The sequence below is a fragment of the Triticum dicoccoides genome, chromosome 6A (assembly GCF_002162155.2).
Source record: "Triticum dicoccoides isolate Atlit2015 ecotype Zavitan chromosome 6A, WEW_v2.0, whole genome shotgun sequence".
Classification (NCBI taxonomy): Eukaryota; Viridiplantae; Streptophyta; class Magnoliopsida; order Poales; family Poaceae; genus Triticum; species Triticum dicoccoides.
In genome coordinates this window covers 88,239,456-88,255,889 of record NC_041390.1, presented here as the reverse complement: position 1 = coordinate 88,255,889, position 16,434 = coordinate 88,239,456, and the positions used below count along the sequence as shown (strand labels likewise).

Sequence of the window (16,434 nt, the reverse complement as noted above, 5' to 3'; positions counted from 1 at the left end):
TGGAGCGAAGTTGCAGCGGCAAGAAGGAGGAGATGACTGCGGTGGACTTGGAGGAGAGGGAGGAGATGGCCGCCGATGAGTAATTGTGGATGTGTAGCACCATGGCGGCGGTTATGCATTCGACGAGAGGGGCGGCGTGTGCAAATTTTCCTAGGACTAAACTGCCCCTAGATTAAAACGCGTCCCCACCTTGTCACGAGTACCGGCCCCACTCGTTTTAGTACTTTCGCGTACTTTCATCGGAGTACTACCCAGTACTTCGTATTTGTCTGCCGTTAGATCGACATCAACGAATAGTTCTAAAAAAGCCCAACCACTTTAAAACTTGTAATTGCTTTTATGAGAAAATAGTTTAACAAGATCACGCAAATTCTTAAAATACTACCCTAATATGCAAAGTCCAGATAGCATGACAAGGAAAACATATCCAAAGCCTCACGTTGAAGATTATGAAAAATATTTTAAGTATACACTACTATGTCGGAAGTCAAGGTGAGTACACCACTAGATCTTGGAACTAGATGTGGAAGGAAGAAAAGAACAGCCAAATCTAGCATTGAAGAGGTAGCAACAGTGCAAGGATCACAATGGAGGCCAGAAGCTTAGATCCATTGTTCAAGTTCAACCCCCTTTGGTGCCTCAGGTCCAACCAAGTGCATGCATCTGACCAGAATATGTGCTGAGGTGACACTGGCACTGCACCTAATATGTTTCCATTGGAAGACATAACTTGTGGTTTGCATGGCATTATCTTCCTCCTTATCTCGTGCTCTAATTATTAGAAAAAACCCTACATATAGTCTGATTTAAAGCCTGGCAGCAGGCGCTCTAGTTGGTGGTTTGGAAGGTTTTCCTGAGATGGACAGTGCATGGGTAGGCTGGCTCAGGGCCAATCAAAACACATGGCCCAGCCAATCGCCACAGCCTCAGCCCCCAAAGGCACAACAACAAACAGTGCATCTGCACAGGAGCAGAGTGGGCCTGCTCGCCCGCCCCTTCTTTGATGAAGTTTCTGGGTCAGTTTGGACCCACCGAAAGAGAAATTCAATCGAAAACTTTTGTCCTGCGAAAGGGATATCCAATCGGAAGGTTGTTCGGAACATTTTTGCCAGAACGCCGGAGCAGAAATCAACGGCGATGTATGGATAGATAGATACTGCCGACACACAGAAATAGACGAGGCTGCTGTGTCTGGAAGTTGCATATTCATATGAATATGAAAGGGCGACGGTCAAAGTTGCGTGTGCGTGTTCGAAAACACGTCGTCCATGTCCATGTCCAAAATGTCATGTTTTTGCAACAGGGAATATAGCATCTTCTGTCAGGCACTTGCGCCGTCAACTTCTCCAAACAGCGATTTCTTACTGCGATTTCTGCCGGGTGATCGTTCCAGACCACTCGCTGAACCCTGTTCATGATCGGGCTCAGGCCGCGCCTGCATGTTCGGGCCTCTCCCGGGTCGCCAACTTGCCAGCTGAAGCAGAGCCCCTTTGCTGTGATGGTGTGTGCTTGATAACCAAGCTATTGTCGCCGCAACTGCAAGGAGCCAGGGGGAGTGGCCCTTGATGGCGGCCTCGGAATAGTCGAAGTCGGTAGATGGCCCGTGGCCATCGCAAATGGCTGGCTGATCCAGAGAGTACATTCAACAATCTCTGACCAAATGCACTGTTGTGCTAACATGCAGCAACCTGTGACAAAAGATGACAGTCAGATTCTGCCTTCAGATCAGACGCATTACGCAACCTGGTGCGGTGTGGCAAATTCGACAATGTGTTTCAAGTATATATGCCAAACCAACACATGCTTGCAATCTTGGCATTTTTATTCGGCAATATCTGCGCGTAGCCATGGGCAGAACAACCTACAAAGTTCCAGGACCAATCACATGTTCGTATCTAATTTGCCTAGTGACAAACTGGATTTGATCAGAAGCATCCTTTACAGATTCAACAGCGGCACTTGCTCTGCAAGTTTGCACCAGATTGTTGACATTATTGTGTACCACTACTACACTACTATGTTTAATCTACTGGTGGAATGAAGTGCCATGTTGTTCGATATGAACAACTTGTATCGATGTTCTTGTCTTGACGAATGTTGGAAGTCAGGCGGTACTTATGCCGACCGCCATCGGATCTTCAGGTACCCGAATTTGCCCGCGCCGGGAGACGAACCCTCGAAGACAATTGGTAGGTAACCGGTGGCTGCTTTGTATCTTTTCTGGATCTGAAAGGGTCCAACAAGTATGAGTTAGTATTCATGCTATGGTGAATTGTGATATCCTTTGGGGAAGGATTCAAGATTTATCTATCTTTTGTGATGAGAAATCAGAGGAGAGTTAGTAGTATGGTTGTAATTGACGTGCTTACAATTAGAGAATTCGGGGTGTTCACTAATACAAAAACATACATGGACAATTACCTCGAAAATCTCTTCACTACTTTTCAGGCTATTTTTCCCAATAACACAAACTGAACCACCAGAACCTCCACCAGTGATCTTTGCACCAAATAGACTCGGGCCTTCATGTTGCGAGGTGGTCTTTCTGTGCTGGATTTCTTGTACTAGATTCACCAGCCTATCAGTCCCATCAGAACCAAGCCCGCAAGCATTGTAGCTGTAATGGCACTGCCATCAAGGAGAAAACAAGAGGGTCAACAGTATGCCACAATTTCTGAATTTAAAATAATACAGAAGCACATAGATTGATAACCAAGTGTCAGAGTGCATGAAATTTACCTGATACATAAGTTCTCCAAGGGCTGAAAGTTGCTCATCTGTTTTGGCTGCTGTTAACAATGCTTTGAAGGCCTACATAGCAGATGATATATATTTTTAAAAAGAAAATCTTAAAGCTGTTTGCGAAAGCATAATATAATTGCAGGTTTTATCTAAGCTTTTTTTTACGCTATCTAGCTTAAGATAAAACCAAATGCCTCTCTGTGTGCAGCTTGTATGGGAAAACAAGCTTTTTAAATGCTTTTGAGCTCAGAGCTCTAAAATAATTGGTAAGCTATGTTTCCTCTGTCTCATATTAGTTGTCTAGATACATCAATTTCAGCAACAGCTAATGAGACGGAGGGAGTATAAAATTGGTAAACACATGAAAATGGAAAGAAAACAAAAAACTAAAAATCCTGCAAGTTTTCATCAACTATTATGCAGAAGAATTGGCAATAAGGTTCAAGATACTAAACCTCAACACGGAAGTTCTCGTATATGGGATGTCTAGTAGGAGCCTTCACACTGTAAGATCTTTTTGGGTCAATAACTGTTACTGCATCGTTGTGATCTCCATATTTCTCCTTAAATTCATCCCCAGTAATGAACTCAGGAATATCTCTTGCATAGGCAGCTTCATATCTGTAGTAGAAGAATTAGCATGTGAATCTAAGCGACAAGGAAAACGCAATGCAGAATCACAAGTCTTCGCCAATTTCAGTAATGTAAATCAGACCTATGAGGTGGTAGGTTGCATAGATACTGCAGTGAAGCTTCAGATTTCAGAAGATCCACACCATATTTTTCATATTCTTCAGAAGCGTCGCATGATTGCGTAGGAGCAGACGGAAAGGATTGAGAAATTAGGTCAGATGCAGCACACTTAATCATCTTGCGTCCCATATATGTGCCTACCCTCACAGATCCATAATCAGTCCCACCAACACTACACAACACAAAAGAGAGTGCAATTAGCTTCAGTTCATTACTGAAATCATCTCAGAAGTACACTAGGCACAATCAGGACAAGATCTACCTATGTCGTATCCCAGAGTCCAGACCCCAAAATCGTATATGAGTTGGAATGCTGACCAATTCTTTCACTTCAGCAGGCTGCACGGAAGTTGACAAAATAAATACAAAGATCACAGAGCTGGACTGGATGAATGATTGTATCAACCAGCTATTGGAACACGATAACCCTCACTAACCTGGCAAACCATAGCCAGAAGTTTGTTGGCTTCTCCGCAAGCAGATGTCATTTGGTCCATTACACCACAAGGAGCTCCAACAATGTGATTCTCAACCTGCATAATTGTTCACCAATGGATGAATAACTTGAACAGAAGATGAAGTGATGATTGCAACACAGTTTGAACCCATCAAGGGGTAACTTTATCTTTACAAATACCGTACCTTTTGACAGAGTATAGCAAGATCCCTTGGAGCAATATTTAAACCTACAGCAAAGAAAAACACATGGGTTACAATTTAGTATGTTCAGTTAGTTGATTGCGCACCAGTAGCTGCAGACGAAGTAGGGAGTTCAAATAATATTAACTAAAACAAGAACCATTCTATTAGATTTTCGTACAAGCAACATGCATCGATGTAATCAATGTACTAACCATAGACTGCGGCAATAGCAGACATTGTAGCAACCTCCACTGATGCAGAAGATGAGACACCTTTGCCTTCAGGAACAGAAGAAGAAACCTGATAATCCAAACAAGAATATCAAAAGGTGAGCATACAAGCAGTCCTTTGTTGATGAATTCTTAAAGCACACCTCCCCAATTTGAGCAAGGTGGGAAATAGATGAACTGTTACATATTTTAAACCATGACAAGAGTTTTGATGAAACTTAGAAGAAAGGGTCAATACCCACCAAAATGCTCATGCTGTCTGTGAATTGAACACCTAGTTCAGTCATCAACACAAGAACTGTTCCAGCAACATAGGCAGCCCATCTGAGATAGAACAGTTTTTTCAATAAGAATGCAAATGCCATGTTATCACTTAGACAGGAAAGAAAAGCATTTTTCTTACTTTTGAGATGGATCCTGGGAGAAATATTCTTTGGCCTTTTCATACGATATTGGTTTGTCACCATCCATAAAATCAGACAGGTCCATATCGAATGTTGGTGCCCGGTTACTCAATTCAGAGCCAAATGATACCTGCACAAACATTCAGTTGTCCAAAATGAGCATATTACACATTCAACTTAACATGTCGCATCTACTCTGGCTGGCTGCTCTCTGTGAAAGAGAATGTCAGAAGAACAAGAAAAATGAAACTTAACATGCTGCATTTTTTTAGTTATCCAGTGGACAATGCAAGAAATGAAAGGTGAAAAAAAAACCTGTTGGAACGCATGACTATGTGCAAGATAAGAAGATAAAGAAGCTTGGAGATTTAATTATACATACAATTTGCAAAATCGGCACTGCTCCATTTGCTAGCTGCCTAGCCTGAGTATGCTTCCATAGCTTCTGCTTGACAGGATCGCTTCTCTGAATAGCAACATGACAGGCCTCTCGAATGGGCATCTGGTAATTGGACAACCACAACGTCAATCAGAAATGCCAAAAAACTAACACTCTTCCATTTTACTTAAGTAAACTGAATAGACCAATTTCCTAAGGTGGTATTTGTAAAGAAAAGTAGAATGCTGATAAAGTATCAAGTAAGATAATCAATCCTTGCTATAACCCATTCATTTTGGAGGAGGAGGACAGAGCCTCAAAATGTTTCCTAACACCTATATTAGAAATACTAACAACCCACTAAACTAATCACCATCTAATAAAAAATAATCAATCACTATGCAAGGCGTGTGCATTTTGAGATAGTAAATGTAAGCACATCCTTTCACAATGCACACAGGAGTCCAGGATAAACCCTATGATGAAGCGACACATAGGAGGAGAAACAAACTAAAAGCAAAGTAAACACATAATGGAAGAATCTGTAATCTGTACATACTGAAAATTGAGTTTACTATTTTCGTAGAATTGACATGCAAGCAGAGCACAAGAACAAAACTATTTCAGAATTACCTGTAGTACAAGACTTCCTGAATAATCTGCAATGCCACCCATGACATCCAATCGTCCAGGTGCTCTTGCAACATATATATCCTCCTGCAACAGAACAAATCACTAATTAACACTGCATACGAATATCATTTGACAAAATATTTTCCTCAAGTATCAAGAAAATGAAGGGTGTGTCATCAGACATGGTTGTAACTTTTGCATTATCTAGTCTAGTATAGGGAAAAGAAGCAGAACCTGGGACAGATTACATAATTCACTATTCAGGGACTGGAAAATGCAGAACTGCATACCTCCAAGTCAAAGAGTACAGAAGCAGCAGTCCTTTCTCGGGATTGCTTCTCAGGGATCCTCGGATCGTTTCCAACAAGCCCAGATAAACTTGTCAGGAAAGCCATAGTATCGGTTAATCCTTGCATGTCTCCATGGAGAATCTCGAAGTCCTCAAAAGATCTGACAAAAAGGTAAAGGTAAATAAACGGGAACATAACAGCGTACGCTGTTGGAGAAATGGCAAATGGTATGAAGGAAAAAAGAAAGGAAATGTGAACTTACGATTCTGCACTTCCATTAATCCGACGAGACGCGGGTGCTGGGCGAACACCGATTTCTTTCTCGGAGAGAGAATACCATTCAGGGATTCCTACATCTCTCCCGGGAGCCCTCTGTAGTTGGTATCCTAGCACTATGGCATCACGTAATCGTCTTGCCCCACTCAACTGAAATTGCACAATCAAAAAAGTTTATTAAATAAGGGCAAAAGATGTGAATTTTTTTAACAAAAGTTTATAGTTTAAAATTTCCAAAGCAGCAAACACTTATTCCAACTTAGCAGTTATCAACTACATGAAAAGTTGCATGATAAGTCCTTAATTTCACACACAAATTTTCTCTTACACTTCTAGAGTAGATCTCCTTTTAACAAGTATTGGGACAAGCAATGATAGTTTTCTTTTGTTATATACAGATTACTTATATGAAGTGAAAGCAAGAATTTTTTAGTATAACACTATTTGGAGATAAATAAAGCAAAACTATGGCTTCATAACAACATGAAAATAAATCAGAAGACTGAGTCGATACGAAAATCAAGGTACAACAGAAGGTAAAATAAGCCCAATGATCATACTCAGCATTATTATATGTGCAGTCACTCACCTTGCCGGAAATATACTTCTTCCCGACAGCAGTATCCTGGAGGATATGTGCAGCCACCTGAACGAAGAAATAAAAGCTTAGAATGAAAGGGCGTTCACAATGCAATCTCATAAAGTGGACTGTGCTGCAAACACGTTATATCTTTTTCCAAGGAAAAAAGGAAATGGGATATTAAGGCCTTGTTCGGCAGCTCTCCAACTCCCTATAATACGGGAGCTGACGGAGCGCCAGTTTTACAACTTCACAAAAATGCACTACAGGCTGCTCTGCTCCGGCCGCTCCAGGAGCAGAGCCGCGGAGCGGAGGGCTGCCGAACACGGCCTAAGTTGCTGCCTCCTGATTTTTTTGGAAGAACTGATTCTGCAAGCTATTTAAATGCTTCTTATATTTAAAACCAAACTGTCCCTGGTTGTTCTGTGCAAATATAATCATCAACATGATTTCTAATTGAGTTGGCGAATAACATTCACAAATATTGCACCTGGGAGCGGAAAGTAGATTACCTCGCCACCATTTATTGGACGATCATAGCAGGGCTTAAGTGTTAAAGCGCGTAGCAGATAAGGTTTCCAATGTCCAGTAAGTAAATCCCTCCGTATCATCTCAATGCCACATTGATAATGCTGTTTTTTAAGGGACAAAAGAGGATACAAGACAGTGTGTCATGGTACTTGAATGACAGTCTTATATAGCCTGAAATGCCATTTATGTAAGGTGATGCTCAGAGATGTTTTAACCTCAAGCATATTCCGCAGAAAAGGCTCTTCATTGAAATAATCCCTACGAACAAATACAAATGGCAGCTTGTACGCCAAAGCCTCACTCACGGTACCATATCCAATTTTCCCTACATGAGAGAGCCACAATTGTTATGTGTCGGGCAAGAAAAAGAAAAACAGAGAAAATAACACCAATGTGTATAACATTGTGTTTACCAAGCATGCAGTCAGATGCTGCCATTAAATCAGGTGTGTACGCATCCTTTGCGAGCTTGACATAATTTGGAGGAAGCTCTTGAGTATCAGATGCACCACATACCTGTCAGAAAATAGCATAATTTTAGTCAGAAAGGTTGGCAAGGAACTGAAAGGAAGTAAATAAATTGTCGTCAAACAAACTGTACCAAACAAAGCCAACCATCAGGCAACCACTCTTTCTTCAGTTTCCATCCTGCCGGCTGGAGAATAGAGTAGTATCATCATAATGACATTAACATTGAACTAGTATAAAAAACAAAGATCAAATTTTAACAGATATGTGTAATTAGCTGACATCAGTTAATTTATTGAAATGAAGTAAGCATTCATATATAAGAAAAAAGTCCTTAGTTACTGGCCCACCTGTCCTCCAAAGTTGAAAATGACCACCTTAACATCCTCTGCAATCCCTAGTTCCTTTCTCACCTGATATATGAAAATTATAGAAGTTAGACACAAATAATATGGATTAGTTTATAGAGTAACATTCTCAAGCAGAATCATACAGACCTCGGATCGAGATTTGTGTAATCTTCTCACCACAAGAGGCACATCAATAACGTCACGGAAAGCAGGCACTGTAGAAGATAAAATTAATCACTTCTTATTCATGAGAAGTGCAAGCCAATATTTAAGATCTTTGGAAATATTATCACTCAGTCAGGGGGACATACTAGGGCAGTATCCAGGGAGTCGTAGTAAGAACTCACAATGTGAGTAATCCTCTGCTATCTACAGTTATTGTCAACAGGTGCACATGGTTATTAAACAAACGTAATAAATCGCAGCTTGCATATGTACACTGTGAATGGCCAATATTAAGGAAAAATACAGATGTCGGTTTCAGCTCTGGAAGGAGGATGCTTTTAGAACTTAGTGCCAGCCAACTAATTAACACTGCATTTAATAACAAACCAGCATATATAGAAGATTTATCCTAAAGGTAGAAAACTTTTAAACTTGAATTTAGCATGCCAGCAAGTGCTACAATAAGGAACTAAGTCTGCAAGCAGGGCACCTGCCACACAATTGAGCGATGATGATTTCCAGCTGCTACAACGTACTCTGCATAAATGAAGTCCCAACTGCAAATTGGAGATAAAGATCAGGGCATTTTTGTATGGAAGTCCAAATAAGATGGCTATGAAAAATTGTAAAACAATTATTTGCATACTGCCTGTCAGTTCCAGATAAAAGCTACTCCCTCCGTTAACAAATCTTACCTCTGTCCCAAAATTCTTGTCTTAGATTTGTCTAGAGACGGATGTGTCTTAAATTTGTCTAGATACGGATGTATGACGATACACCCGTATCTAGACAAATCTAAGACAAGAATTTTGGGACGGAGGGAGTACTTCAATATGGACTACATTCGGACTGAAATAAGTGAACAAACACACTAAATCATGCTTATATACATCTGATTCAGGAAAAAGTTAAAACATCTTATATTTGTGAACAGAGGGAGTAATTGAATTATAAGGTATTGTTTTTTTTATAACTATATGGTATTTGTTAGCATTACACACAGCTGCAGAATTTTGTGGCTTAAATATACCAGATAACAATTTATACAGAGATCATCAAGAAGTTACAGAAAATGCATCAGTATGTATGTGCCATGCCATCAAGATGTTAGCAGCAGAAAGTAGACATAAATTAGTTGAGTTGACTACAGTAAGTAAGTAAACACTGATTCCCTAAAATACTCAACCTAAGTGACAACTGGCTCGGCCGTTTGTACAGCCTCATGGCATTCGCAACACTTGGAACGAAGCAAGCAGAGGAACAACTCACCTGAAATTCGTGACACACACGGAGCGAATGCCAGCATCTGCAGCCGCCCTGCACGCCACCGGGACAACATCCGAAACCTGCCCATGGTCAACAGACAATATAACTCTGAATTCAGATGCTGCATGGCAGCGTTCATGGAGATTTCAGATATCATATAACAGTAAAAGTAAACTGGCAGGAGTCGCCGGAGGAGAAAAAAAATAAGTACCACTAAGTCGGCCTTGATTGAGTGGAGCCACTCCACTTCAGTCCTGAGTATCGCCTCGCGGGGCACCACGGCCGTCTGATGGTACTGCATTCCGCGGCCACCGTACGATCAGTCAATCAACTAGTAGAAGGCGAGGGGGGGATATTAAAGAGAAACAACACGGCCGGTCGGGTTGGGGTTGGACCTTCTCGAGGGATGCGAGTCGGTCGACGGTGAGCGCGTCGGCCTGCACGGCGCCGCAGTCGAGCAGGACCCTGCGGATGTGGAGGCTGGGGGAGTCGATCTCGGTGGTGAAGACGAACTCCGGCGCGGCGGTGACCACGTGCACCTCGTGCCCCGCGCCGATCAGGTGCCTCACCACCTGCGCGAAAATCGAACGGAAATTCGTCATCAAAATCCCAGGGCAGGGCAGGTCGGGGCGCGCGCGCGCCCACCGAGAGGAAACAGAGGCGGACCTCGAGGGCGCGGGTGGCGTGGCCGAAGCCGTGGCCGGTGATGTAGTAGGCGAAGACGAGGCGCTGCTGCGTCGGCGGCGGCGCCTCCTCCGCGCCGCTTCCCCGGGCCACCATCCTCCGCGATCGATCCCTCCCTGCCTTCTCTGCTCCGGGCGGTGACTGCGGTGGTGTCACAGTCCGTTGGCGTGTACTCACTGTTGGGAGACTGGGTCGGCTGATCGGGCCTTCTTATAGTAAGTCGTGGGGCTATCTCATCCTCCTCCCGTGGGACGGGGAGTGAGCGAGAGTCCGGGGCGTGGACGTTTGGTTCTATCCGAGTCCCGCGGCCGGCCCTCTTTTAGTGCCCGGTTTGTTGTGCCGCTATTGCTTATCCACTTCCGGCGATCTGCTGTGCTCTGCTGGGTGACGGACTCGTCCGTGTCACGGGCACGCAACGCTGCACTGTGAAGTCGATCTCAGTTCTGATCTGAGCCATGATGAGAGTGACGTGGAGGGAGGGGCGGAGTAGGATAGGATATGGGTTTATCTGCAGCAATGATTCCCGCATATCCCTCCCATTATCACCCAACGGGCACTTGTGTGTTCAAAAGAGAATGAAAATCGAAATGGTACTGGGGATTCGGGCGCGGCTGAGACTCCGTTAATTAAGATCGCCGTCTTCGCCTTGAGTATATAAATGGGTGGGCCAGGCCCATGAACATATAAGTAAACCTTGTTCATGTCACTAATAGCCTTTCATCTTCTTCCTCCTCCTCCTTGCGCTGAACCGCTTGGTCAAAAGACAAACATGTCGCCCAAAGACTTCTTTCAACCAAGATAAGGTTAAGGGTGGCAGTGTATGGAGAATGAGACCATCCCTTGGGCTCTAGCGGGGGGAAAGATTGACTCATATGTCTATTTTACACTATATTATTAAAACATAAAACAAACAAGATTCCACGTTCTTGCACATAGGCTAAATTGCCTAATCCGTCAAATCTTCGTTAGCCGCAAAAATTGACGTCCGGGATTTAAAACTAGATGTATAGAAAATATGTGTGATTTATACGAACAAAGACTACCAGTCCAGGCAAGTACAGAGACACGATGGACTCATAGGGAGAATATATGAGGTGATACCACCACTTAGATGCTCCACGATACCAATTGAAAACAATTTCAAATTTAAATGCTTCAAAAAATTATGAGAAGAATTATGGACGTTCACAACAGGTGTGCTACAAAAAAGACAAATTCAGCATGAATAGTGTCAGCAAAGACAAAACCACAAAAAGTGTGAAAAACTGCACTATTTACATCTGGATTTGTCCTTTTTTTGTTTCTCGGTGTGTATATCGAGTTTGGATATGAAATTTGTAGAGATTGTAGACACGTGTGTTGTGAACATCCTTGATTTTTCTCAGATTTTTTTAAGCATTTAACTTTGAATTATTTGAATTGGTATTATGGGAGCATCTAAAGTGGTGGTATCACCGTGGCTAGTAGCACAAGTCTTGGTCAACAGGTTTACCCCTCCCACCATGTTCTCCATCATTTTTTTTTCATCCAGTCAGTTTTTCCCACCACGTCATACTTAGCCGCACCTTCCGAATATGTCGCTCAATCATATTAATTTACTTACTGTTGGGGATATGACCCCATGATATGACCCGCCATACTGGGCCGGGTCTTCCAGGTGGCAGCTGATGAGAAAGACTCAAGACAGGTCGTGGCGCTGAGGAACAAGACTAGCAGGGCGGCTCACCATGGGGTAGGCTGGCTTGCGGCCCAATATCCGAAGACATCGACTCAAGGCCCAAAAGTGTAAGCCGCCTGGAGGTTCCTTACTTAGGAAGCAAGACAAGTCAAAAGCATGCTTGGTCATGGATCGTAATACGACCCGAACTCTTGTAAGCTCTGGGCCTCGACCTATATATAAAGGTGAGTCCCAGAGGCAGATAGGGGGAGGGGACAATCGGTCAATAGCTAGGCCAAGCGAATCCACTCCCTTGTAATTGATCCCAAAGCAATAAGCAACAAGCAGGAAGTAGGCTATTACCTCGATCATGAGGGGCCGGACCTGGGTAAATCCGCATCTCTCAATTTCGATCAACCCGACAAGCTAACCACATGGTTGTAATGGTCTCACGACTAAGCCCTCACACTAGGACATCTGCCGTGACAAAACCACAATAGTTGGCGCCCATCGTGGGGCCAGTGCATGGTGGTTTCGAGTTCTTGAATGGCTCTTTCCCAAGGATCGAGGGATACGCCATCGGCAGGATGACGAAGAGTTGCCGTGGCAAGCTCTACATCGACGACGCCGGCTGGGGCCTGATGTCTACTACACAACCTTCTTCTTGTAGACGTTATTGGGCCTCCAAGTGCAGAGGTTTGTAGGACAGTAGCAAATTTCCCTCAAGTGGATGACCTAAGGTTTATCAATCCGTAGGAGGCGTAGGATGAAGATGGTCTCTCTCAAGCAACCCTGCAACCAAATAACAAAGAGTCTCTTGTGTCCCCAACACACCCAATACAATGGTAAATTGTATAGACGCACTAGTTCGGCGAAGAGATGGTGATACAGGTGCAATATGGATAGTAGATAAAGGTTTGTGTAATCTGAAATTATAAAAACAGCAAGGTAACTAATGATAAAAGTGAGCATAAACGGTATTGCAATGCTAGGAAACAAGGCCTAGGGTTCATACTTTCACTAGTGCAAGTTCCCTCAACAATAATAACATAATTGGATCATATAACTATCCCTCAACATGCAACAAAGAGTCACTTCAAAGTCACTAATAGCGGAGAACAAATGAAGAGATTATGGTAGGGTACGAAACTGTTGGGGAACGTAGCAGGATTTTAAAATTTTCTACGCATCACCAAGATCAATCTATGGAGTCATCTAGCAACGAGGGAGAGGGAAGTGCATCTACATACCCTTGTAGATCGCGCGCGGAAGCGTTCAAGAGAACAGGGTTGATGGAGTCGTATTCGTCGTGATCCAAATCACCGATGACCTAGCGCCGAACGGACGGCACCTCCGCGTTGAACACACGTACGGTTGGGAAGACGTCTCCTCCAACTTGATCCAGCAAGGGGGAAGGAGAGGTTGATGAAGATCCAGCAGCATGACGGCGTGGTGGTGGAAGCAACGGTGATCTCGGCAGGGCTTCGCCATGCTCAGGGAGAGGGAGGAGTGTCACGGGAGGGAGAGGGAGGCGCCAGGGGCTAGGGTGCGGCTGCCCTCCCTCCCCCCACTATATATAGGACCCCTAAGGGGGGCGCTATCCCTAGGAGATTGAATCTCCAAGGGGGGCGGCGCCCAAGGGGGGTGGAGTGCCCCCCAAGCCAAGTGGGGCGCCCCCACCCCTAGGGTTTCCAACCCTAGGCGCAGGGGAGGCCCATGGGGGGGGGCGCACCAGCCCACTAGGGGCTGGTTCCCCTCCCACTTCAGCCCATGGGGCCCTCCGGGATAGGTGGCCCCACCCGGTGGACCCCCGGGACCCTTTTGGTGGTCCCGGTACAATACCGATTACCCCCGAAACCTTCCCGATGGCCGAAACTTGACTTCCTATATATAAATCTTCACCTCCTGACCATTCCGAAACTCCTCGTGACGTACGGGATATCATCCAGGACTCCGAACAACTTTCGGGTTACCGTATGCTAATCCTAGCATCACCGAACCTTAAGTGTGTAGACCCTACGGGTTCGGGAGACACCCAGACATGACCGAGATGGCTCTCCGGTCAATAACCAACAGCGGGATCTGGATACCCATGTTGGCTCCCACATGCTCCTCGATGATCTCATCGGATGAACCACGATATCGAGGATTCAATCAATCCCGTATACAATTCCCTTTGTCAATCGGTACGTTACTTGCCCGAGACTCGATCGTCGGTATCCCAATACCTCATTCAATCTCGTTACCGGGAAGTCACTTTACTCGTACCGTAATGCATGATCCCATGATCAACCACTTGGTCACATTGAGCTCATTATGATGATGCATTACCGAGTGGGCCCAGAGATACCTCTCTGTCATACGGAGTGACAAATCCCAGTCTCGATTCGTGCCAACCCAACAGACACTTTCGGAGATACCTGTAGTGTACCTTTATAGTCACCCAGTTACGTTGTGACGTTTGGCACACCCAAAGCACTCCCACGGTATCCGGGAGTTGCACAATCTCATGGTCTAAGGAAATGATACTTGACATTCGGAAAAGCTATAGCAAACAAACTACACGATCTTTGAGCTATGCTTAGGATTGGGTCTTGTCCATCACATCATTCTCCTAATGATGTGATCCCGTTATCAATGACATCCAATGTCCATAGTCAGGAAACCATGACTATCTTTTGATCAACGAGCTAGTCAACTAGAGGGTCACTAGGGACGTGTTGTGGTCTATATATTCACACATGTATTACGATTTCCGGATAACACAATTGTAGCATGAACAATAGACAATTATCATGAACAAAGAAATATAATAATAACCATTTTATTATTGCCTCTAGGTCATATTTCCAACAGTCTCCCACTTGCACTAGAGTCAATAGTCTAGTTACATTGTGATGAATCGAACACCCATGCAGTTCTGGTGTTGATCATGTTTTGCTCTAGGGAGAGGTTTAGTCAACGGATCTGCCACAGTTAGGTTCGCATGTACTTTACAAATATCTATGTCTCCATTTTGAACACTTTCACGAATGGAGTTGAAGCGACGCTTGATATGCCTGGTCTTCCTGTGAAACCTGGGCTCCTTGGCAAGGGGAATAGCTCCAGTGTTGTCACAGAAGAGAGTCATCGGGCCCGACGCATTGGGTATGACTCCTAGGTCGGTAATGAACTCTTTCACCCAGATTGCCTCTTGTGCTGCCTCCGAGGCTTCCATGTACTCCGCTTCACATGTAGATCCCGCCACAACACTTTGCTTGCAACTGCACCAGCTTACTGCCCCACCATTCAAAATATACACGTATCCGGTTTGTGACTTAGAGTCATCCAGATCTGTGTCGAAGCTAGCATCGACGTAACCCTTTACGACGAGCTCTTCGTCACCTCCATAAACAAGAAACATATCCTTAGTCCTCTTCAGGTACTTCAAGATATTCTTGACCGCTGTCCAGTGTTCCATGCCGGGATTACTTTGGTACCTTCCTACAAAACTTACGGCAAGGTTTATATCAGGTCTGGTAGACATCATAGCATACATGATAGACCCTATGGCCGAGGCATAGGGGACGACACTCATCTTTTCTCTATCTTCTGCCGTGGTCGGGCATTGAGCCGTGCTCAATCTCGTACCTTGCAATACAGGCAAGAACCCCTTCTTTGACTGATCCATATTGAACTTCTTCAATATCTTGTCAAGGTACGTACTCTATAAAAGACCAATGAGGTGTCTCGATCTATCTCTATATATCTTGATGCCTAAGAAAACACTTGTTCAAGTAGGCCTTTATGCTTTTCAAGAATTTTATATCATTTCCCGTCAACATTATGTCATCCACATACAATATGAGAAATGCTACAGAGCTCCCACTCACTTTCTTATAAACGCAGGCTTCTCCATAAGTCTGCGTAAACCCAAACGCTTTGATCATCTCATCAAAACGAATGTTCCAACTCCGAGATGCTTGCACCAGCCCATAGATCGAGCGTTGGATCTTGCACACCTTGCAGCATTCTTAGGATCGACAAAACCTTCCGCTGCATCATATACAATTCTTCCTTAAGGAAACCATTAAGGAATGCCGTTTTGACGTCCATTTGCCATATCTCATAATCATAGAATGCGACGATTGCTAACATGATTCGGACAGACTTCAGCTTCGCTACGGGTGAGAAAGTCTCATCGTAGTCAACCCCTTGAACTTGTCGATAACCCTTAGCGACTAGCCGAGCTTTATAGATGGTCACATTACCATCCGCGCATGTCTTCTTCTTAAAGATCCATTTATTTTCTATGGCTCGCCGATCATCGGGCAAGTCAGTCAAAGTCCATACTTCGTTTTCATACATGGATCCTATCTCGGATTTCATGGCTTCCAACCATCTG

The 16,434-nt window shown here is 44.1% G+C and overlaps 1 protein-coding gene across 1 annotated transcript; it reads right to left on the bottom strand.

Moving 5' to 3' along the window:
• Positions 1 to 1,784: 1,784 nt before the first annotated feature.
• Positions 1,785 to 10,636, bottom strand: LOC119315191 (L-arabinokinase-like). Its single transcript, XM_037589862.1, has 29 exons — positions 10,376 to 10,636; positions 10,105 to 10,281; positions 9,921 to 10,004; positions 9,713 to 9,789; positions 8,934 to 9,000; positions 8,590 to 8,647; positions 8,426 to 8,493; positions 8,279 to 8,341; positions 8,062 to 8,115; positions 7,874 to 7,976; positions 7,676 to 7,785; positions 7,442 to 7,561; positions 6,939 to 6,995; positions 6,336 to 6,499; positions 6,074 to 6,233; positions 5,784 to 5,867; positions 5,154 to 5,273; positions 4,771 to 4,901; positions 4,610 to 4,691; positions 4,350 to 4,437; positions 4,138 to 4,181; positions 3,933 to 4,028; positions 3,758 to 3,834; positions 3,458 to 3,667; positions 3,198 to 3,363; positions 2,740 to 2,811; positions 2,422 to 2,628; positions 2,147 to 2,226; positions 1,785 to 1,964 (listed from the first exon to the last, which is right to left on the bottom strand). The coding sequence occupies exons 1-29, from the start codon at positions 10,487 to 10,489 to the stop codon at positions 1,862 to 1,864; spliced, it is 3,036 nt and encodes a 1,011-aa protein (XP_037445759.1). The 5' UTR covers positions 10,490 to 10,636; the 3' UTR covers positions 1,785 to 1,861.
• Between the last annotated feature and the right edge of the window lie 5,798 nt (positions 10,637 to 16,434).